The sequence below is a fragment of the Hyperolius riggenbachi genome, chromosome 10 (genome assembly GCF_040937935.1).
Source record: "Hyperolius riggenbachi isolate aHypRig1 chromosome 10, aHypRig1.pri, whole genome shotgun sequence".
Taxonomy (NCBI): Eukaryota; Metazoa; Chordata; class Amphibia; order Anura; family Hyperoliidae; genus Hyperolius; species Hyperolius riggenbachi.
This window is the reverse complement of record NC_090655.1, coordinates 254,348,290-254,356,437: the sequence shown is the minus strand read 5'-3', so window position 1 is coordinate 254,356,437 and position 8,148 is coordinate 254,348,290. Positions and strand designations below refer to the sequence as shown.

Sequence of the window (8,148 nt, the reverse complement as noted above, 5' to 3'; positions counted from 1 at the left end):
CGTGAAAAAAATCGAAATCACAATTTCTGAGTGAAAAATCGCAATTTCAATTGTCCCCTAAAATCGTGCAGCCCTACATGCACATAAAAATATCTAAGTGGATCCAAATGCCTCATACTCCCTACATTTCCCCAAGTTGTATGGGACTCATCACAGGGTCCGATATTAAAGAAAGGAGGCATCTCTCTGGGGTACAACCACCTCTCACTATCTTCTAATGACCCCCTAGAGCAGGGGTCCCCAACCTTTTCCGGCCCGGGGACGAACTTACTGACCAAATTTTTCTCCAAGGCCCGGGAGGGGGCACGGGTTATTGCGCGCGCGACCTAGTGGACAGTGTCGTGCGCAGCAGGTTACGGGGGAGGGGCTGGGGTGCGGCAGCATAGCTAGCATAGTTGCTTCAGTATAGGGAGTTTAGTTGCCCCAGTATGGCTAGTATAGTTACCCCAGTGTAGCTAGTATAGTGCCCCAGTATAGCTAGTATTGTGACCAGTATAGCTAGTATAGTCCCAGTATGGGTCGGTAGTGCCCTAGTATAGCACCCAGTATAGCTAATATAGTGTCCAGTATGGGTAGGTAGTGCCCCAGTATAGCTAGTAAAGTGCCCAGTATAGTGCCCCAGTATGGCTAGTAAAGTGCCCAGCATGGCTAGGCTAGTATAGTTACCCCAGTATAGCTAGTATAGTGCCCCAGTATGGCTAGTAAAGTGCCCAGCATGGCTAGTATGGTTACCCCAGTATGGCTAGTATAGTGTCCAGCATGGCTAGTATAGTGTCCCAGCATGGCTAGTATAGTGTCCCAGCATGGCTAGTATAGTGCCCCAGCTTGGCTAGTATAGTGCCCCAGCTTGGCTAGTATAGTGCCCCAGCTTGGCTAGTATAGTGCCCCAGCATGGCTAGTATAGTGCCCCAGCATGGCTAGTATAGTGCCCCAGCATGGCTAGTATAGTGCCCCAGCATGGCTAGTATAGTGCCCCAGCATGGCTAGTATAGTGCCCAGTATCTGTAGGTGGTGCCGCCGCTTCTGTTACCTTATGTGCGGGCGGGCGGGTGGCCGCTTCCGGATTCCCCCACGCGCCGCTCTCCTTCATGCATGATGAAGTACTATCTCCTCCTATAACAGCAGCGCGTCTTGCGTCTGCTGTAAGGAGGGAAGGAGGCGGGGCAGCGGCTTCCTGTAGCGGCGATATGCATCGCTGCTACCATGGGAACCGCTGCCCCGCCTCCTTCCAGCAGACGCAAGACGCGCTGCTGTTATAGGAGGAGATAGTACTTCATGAAGGAGAGCGGCGCGTGGGGGAATCCGGAAGCGGCCGCCCGCTCATAAAGTAACAGAAGCGGCGGCCGCGGGGGGAGGGGCAAGATGACAGACCCGCCGCGGCCCAGCTGGAAACTGCTAACGGACCGGCAGTGGGCCGCGGCCCGGTGGTTGGTGACCCCTGCCCTAGAGCATACATGTCAAACTCCGCCCCCCGGGCCAAATCTGCGCTCAGAGCCATTAAATTTGGCCCTCAGGGGGTTTCTCCACTTTGCATTATGCTTGGCCCACTCTAGACCACAAGGGAAGCTATATTGAAGATAAAGCCCTAGAACACCAGGAAAGCCATATGGGGAAGAAAGGGGAAAGCACTAGATACCTTAGGGAAGTAAGAGTGGTCACTAGACACCAGGGAACTGTACGGGGCAGGGAGGTGCTGCACTAGACACCAGGGAACTGTACGGGGCAGGGAGGTGGTGCACTAGACACCAGGGAACTGTATAGGGGAGGGAGGAGGTGCACTAGACACCAGGGAACTGTACGGGGCAGGGAGGTGGTGCACTAGACACCAGGGAACTGTATGGGGCAGGGAGGTGGTGGGAACTGTATAGGAGAGGGACAGGGAACTGTATAGGAGGTGGTGCACTAGACACCAGGGAACTGTATAGGAGAGGGAGGTGGTGCACTAGACACCAGGGAACTGTATAGGAGAGGGAGGTGGTGCACTAGACACCAGGGAACTGTATAGGAGAGGGAGGTGGTGCACTAGACACCAGGGAACTGTATAGGAGAGGGAGGTGGTGCACTAGACACCAGGGAACTGTATAGGAGAGGGAGGTGGTGCACTAGACACCAGGGAACTGTATAGGGCAGGGAGGTGGTGCACTAGACACCAGGGAACTGTATAGGAGAGGGAGGTGGTGCACTAGACACCAGGGAACTGTATAGGGGAGGGAGGTGGTGCACTAGACACCAGGGAACTGTATAGGAGAGGGAGGTGGTGCACTAGACACCAGGGAACTGTATAGGGCAGGGAGATGGTGCACTAGACACCAGGGAACTGTATAGGGGAGGGAGGTGGTGCACTAGACACCAGGGAACTGTATAGGAGAGGGAGGTGGTGCACTAGACACCAGGGAACTGTATAGGAGAGGGAGGTGGTGCACTAGACACCAGGGAACTGTATAGGAGAGGGAGGTGGTGCACTAGACACCAGGGAACTGTATAGGGGAGGGAGGTGGTGCACTAGACACCAGGGAACTGTATAGGGGAGGGAGGTGGTGCACTAGACACCAGGGAACTGTATAGGAGAGGGAGGTGGTGCACTAGACACCAGGGAACTGTATAGGAGAGGGAGGTGGTGCACTAGACACCAGAGAACTGTATAGGAGAGGGAGGTGGTGCACTAGACACCAGGGAACTGTATTAGGGATGGAGGACCACTTAACACCAGGGTACTGTGTAGGGGAGGGAGGTGTTGCACTAGACACCAGGGAACTGTATAGGAGAGGGAGGTGGTGCACTAGACACCAGGGAACTGTATAGGGGAGGGAGGTGGTGCACTAGACACCAGGGAACTGTATTAGGGATGGAGGACCACTTGACACCAGGGTACTGTGTAGGGGAGGGAGGAGGGCCACTAGACACCAGGGAACTGTATGGGGCAGGGAGGGGTTCACTAGACACCAGGGAACTGTATTAGGGATGGAGGACCACTTAACACCAGGGAACTGTAAAGGGGAGGGAGGAGGGCCACTAGACACCAGTAAACTTGGTAAGGGAGGTAGGGGGCCACACAACATTGAGGTTGGCCCTCGACTTGGTACCAGTGTTTAGTTTTTGGTGCACTGTATTTCAGTTTGACACCCCTGCCCTAGAGAGTTATATCAGAACATGGGAATAGGAACTGAAGTCTGAGATTTCATCAAACATGGCTAGGACCGCTTTATTCAACACTCATAAATACTCCCACTGCATGGAAACTACAAAAAAATACTCAATAAGTGGTATCTAACCCCTAAGACCCTCTCCAAATTCTCCGCAGATCACGCACCTAACTGTTGGAGAGGTTGCCCCCTCCCAGGCACTTCATCTGTTGTGGGAATGCCCTCTGTGCAGCCTTACTGGGCACCAACATCATCTATAATTTCCCAAGTCTACCATAACCCTTTCAAGGTAAATTCCCCTCTAACCTAAGATGGATGATAACACATATCCTCTGTGCCGCAAGACACCTCCCCATGTACTGTCTCCCATGCAATTGCTATGCATGATTAATGTAAAACTAGGAGAGATAATTAGAAAAGGCTCCCATACTCAAGTCTCTACCAGTTCACTGGGACAACATTTGTCTTCAGATTTAACTTACTGAACTCCTCCCCTATGGTGGACAAGAGGATACAAGTGTCGGCTGCTTAACCTTCCAGTAACCTAGATTTATTTGGCTAATTACCCTTTCCCTTCTCCCTTCACAACCTTATGATTTAGCGGACCTGCCTTAAATTGCATACCCATGTCAATTGTCCAGAGGACATGGCTCCCTGCAATTTTTTTTACAAACATGTACATAATGAACCAAGTGCAACTACAATACAATACAATAACATTTCTATAGCGCTTTTCTCCCATAGGACTCAAAACTGCTATGCACCATGGCAACCCTAGGTGCCAAGATGGCTACGTTCTATTGCAATTTTGCATATCTAGTTTGCTGTAAGATTTTACTAACCTCAATGTTATAAAGCTTTAATAAGGTGTTCTATTGTTTTCCATTGTTGATTGTTACTGTTATTTCTACTGCTTACAGTATAATAACCAAATAACTGTTTGGATATATTCATAATTTTAGATGCATCCTTTAAAAATCCAATAAAAAAAATACTGAAAAACAAAACACCTGGCGCTGCTGATGGCAAATCTGATGCTTTGAAATGTGAAGGCAAAGCCTGACATACCCAGGTGATGAGAGGAGTCAGGCAGTGGGTGCAGGGCACTAAAGCCAGCTTGACATACCAAGGTGATGGGAGGAGTCAGGCAGTGGGTGCAGGGCACTAAAGCAAGCCTGACATACTGAGGTGATGGGAGGAGTGAGGCAGTGGGTGCAGGGCACTAAAGCAAGCCTGACATACTGAGGTGATGAGAGGAGTCAGGCAGTGGGTGCAGGGCACTAAAGCAAGCCTGACATACCGAGGTGATGGTAGGAGTCAGGCAGTGGGTGCAGAGCACTAAAGCAAGCCTGACATACCGAGATGATGAGAGGAGTCAGGCAGTGGGTGCAGGGCACTAAAGCAAGCCTGACATACCGAGGTGATGGTAGGAGTCAGGCAGTGGGTGCAGAGCACTAAAGCAAGCCGGACATACCGAGGTGATGAGAGGAGTCAGGCAGTGGGTGCAGGGCACTAAAGCATGCCTGACATACCAAGGTGATGGGAGGAGTCAGACAGTGGGTGCAGGGCACTAAAGCAAGCCTGACATACTGAGGTGATGAGAGGAGTCAGGCAGTGGGTGAAGAGCAAGCCCGACATACCGAGGTGATGAGAGGAGAGGAGTCAGGCAGTGCGAGCAGGGCACTAAAGAAAGCCTGACATACTAAGGTGATGAGAGGAGTCAGGCAGTGGGTGCAGGGCACTAAAGCAAGCCTGCCATACAAGGGTGATGAGAGGAATCAGGCAGTAGATGCAGGGCACTAAAGCAAGCCTGACATACTGAGGTGATGGGAGGAGTCAGGCAGTGGGGTAAAGTAAGCCTGAAAGCCGTTTCATGCTGGTGGCCCCTTCTTCTGAGGCTGTATCACTGTATAACCATAATTCTGGGTAATTTAACCTAGCACTCTGTAAGATGCAGACTATTCCCCATAGATAATGTCTGTGGTTGCTAAGCACTAAGGTGGCAGAACAATGACATAAGGGCACCAGCACTGGAACTAAATTAGCAGAAATGTAACACTTTATTATGTTAATCAGCGTTGCTGACACTAGCAAAAGGCCACTGCTAAAGTCTCAGAGGAAAAGAGGGCAGCCCAGTGTGAGAGAATAAAGAGACCTTTACTGTTGATTACTCACCTGTTTTGCTCTCTGTAACAGTTTCCTCCTCTTTATTTGTCCTCATCATGTCACCCTCCTCCACAGACTGCTGATCACTCCTCACATATGTCTCTTCTTCTTCCTCTTTACTTGTCCTCATGTCACCTTCCTCCACAGACTGCTGATCACTCCTCACATACATCTCTTCTTCTTCCTCTTTAATTGTCCTCATCATGTCACCTTCCTCCACAGACTGCTGATTACTCCTCACATACGTCTCTTCTTCTTCCTCTTTACTTGTCCTCATGTCACCTTCCTCCACAGACTGCTGATCACTCCTCACATATGTCTCTTCTTCCTCTTTACTTGTCCTCATGTCACCTTCCTCCACAGACTGCTGATCACTCCTCACATACTTCTCTTCTTCTTCCTCTTTAATTGTCCTCATCATGTCACCCTCCTCTATAGACTGCTGATCACTCCTCACATATGTCTCTTCCTCTTTAATTGTCCTCATCATGTCACCTTCCTCCATAGACTGCTGATCACTCCTCACATACGTCTCTTCCTCTTCCTCTTTACTTGTCCTCATCATGTCACCCTCCTCCACAGACTGCTGATCACTCCTCACATACATCTCTTCTTCTTCCTCTTTAACTTCAGCACTTCCATGTATCTGTTCTCCACCCTAAGTGCACAAAGTGAGAGATAATTTAGACTGTGAACACAGATACCAGCATACGCAGGAGGAAACAGTCACATACAGTAGTTTGGTGTCTCTGGGGACCCTTATCGCCACCTACCTGATAATGGTGGAGTGTGGTGTGATTTTCTTGTGCACAATCCAGGGAATAAAGAGGACCTGTACATCTCTCTGGTGGTTTTCTGTTACTGGATACATCTGTAGAAAACACACACTGACTGATTACATTGTCTATATGTGTTCATCAGATGATGGAGGGGGGGAGGGGGTCCGCTTATTTACAAGAAATGAAAGTCTCCTCTTACCTGGTGATGTGAGGGGCGGCTGATTCTCTATCATGGTGTCCTTGTAGAGGTCCTTGTGCCCTTCTATATACTGCCACTCCTGAATGTAGAAATAGACAGTGACATCCTGAAACCTTATAGGAACCTGACACATACAATGATACAGTCACCACCCAGACACACCCCTTGCTGTTACTGGATAATGTCCTATAATTCCCAGCACTGCTCACCTCTCCTGTTAGCAGCTCCACCATTTTCCTGGTGATTTCTGCTTGTCGTGTCTCCTAGATATCAGGGATGAGGTGGGGGCACAGAGATGGTCAAATGATCACCAGACTTCACTAGAGGAAATCGCTGTATTAATTAAAAAAAAAAAAAAAAAGTCATGTCAAATTACCTCCCAGAATCACTTGCGGGAGATAAGACCATGCAGATTATCACCGGAAAGCTTAAAAAGTTTGTTTATAGCTACCTGTGCACATACTGGAGGATAATGGCAATGCTGGGGGACACAGGGAGGACATTGCTATACTAGGAAAGAAATGGCATTACTGGGGTGGGAACATTACATACTGGAGGATAATGGCAATGCTGGGGGACACAGGGAGGACATGGCTATACTAGGAAATAAATGGCATTACTGGGGTGGGAACATTGCATACTGGAGGATAATAGCTATGCTGGCATACATAGGGAGGGTATGGCTATACTGGGCAAGAAATGGCATTACTGTGGTGGGGGACAGTGGTGTAGCAATTGGGGATGGAGAGGTTGTGACCACACCAGAGCCCCTGGACTAGAGAAGCTCTCCTTCAATCACTTTGTTAGCTCTTTTTTGGTGCTAAGCTGGTAATGATTGTCTCTATATGTGCTTTAAATTAGTTGTAACAATTAACAGACTGTTCATCCCCCTGCTTACACCCCTATGACACTCCAGTTATTCTTGGAAGGTTTTGGTGCTCCGTATCAATTGTATAGAGTGCTTGAGGGAACCCAATGTAAAACTCACACAAGGGCCCAGAGCTCCTAAGCTACGCCACTGGTGGGGGACATAAAACACTGGGAGATAATTGCTGGGGACACAGGGGCATAACTATACTGGGAAAGAAATGACATTATATATTGGAGGATAATGGCAATGCTGGGGGATATGGCTATACTGGGAAAGACATTGCATTACTGGGTGGGGGACATCACATACTGGAGGATAATGGCAATACTGGGGGACACGAGAAGGGGGAACATGGCTATACTAGATGGACATATTGCATTTGCTCTGTGGTGTGAATTATAACTAGAAAGGTGAGATGCCAGCCATAATCTAAGGCACATGTAGGGAGGCCACTAGAAAACTATCAAAGTCTCTTGTATGGCAATTACTGCAAGAGGGATGATCAGGATAGTGACAGGTGTACTATGACCTCCTCTGTAACAAAGTAAGTCCACCCCGAGCTCTGCTCTGCTCAATATATAACAACAATCACACAATTACCTCGTCCAGGCCAGCCACGTTTCCTCTCCTCCTCCTGCAACTTCCTGCTGTGACATCACTTCCTATCTTTGGTTTTTATCTATTGCCACCTGGGAGAGGTGTCGTCGCCATCTTGTGGTGAATAGGCTAACTGCAGCCTCTTTTTGTAGAATCACCTTCACTCAACCATAAAGTGAACCAGAAATAAGGGCTCGATCACATTAGAAGCGTTTTCTGCCTTTTTTCACGTGCAGGCGATTTTCAAAATCGCCACAAAACAATTGTGCAATAAATGTATATGAGAAGGTTCATATCAGCGCAGGTCGTGCGCTGTATACTCAGCAAAGCAGTGTGTGTACCATTTTGGGGGCAATTTTGCTATAATGGAAGGTATAGACAGTGCGCTAAACA

General features: G+C 48.9%; 1 protein-coding gene across 1 annotated transcript in view; it reads right to left on the bottom strand.

Annotated features, from left to right (window-relative positions):
• Nucleotides 1-7,805, bottom strand: part of LOC137535304 (zinc finger protein 572-like) — a 26,728-nt gene extending 18,923 nt beyond the window's left edge. The window contains exons 1-5 of the mRNA XM_068257135.1: nucleotides 7,759-7,805; nucleotides 6,497-6,620; nucleotides 6,288-6,366; nucleotides 6,083-6,180; nucleotides 5,319-5,967 (exon numbers count right to left, since the gene is read on the bottom strand). Of these exons, the coding sequence (XP_068113236.1) occupies nucleotides 5,319-5,967; nucleotides 6,083-6,180; nucleotides 6,288-6,366; nucleotides 6,497-6,520 (850 nt within the window). The 5' untranslated portion in view covers nucleotides 6,521-6,620; nucleotides 7,759-7,805. The remainder of the gene's footprint in view (nucleotides 1-5,318; nucleotides 5,968-6,082; nucleotides 6,181-6,287; nucleotides 6,367-6,496; nucleotides 6,621-7,758) is intronic.
• Nucleotides 7,806-8,148: the final 343 nt, after the last annotated feature.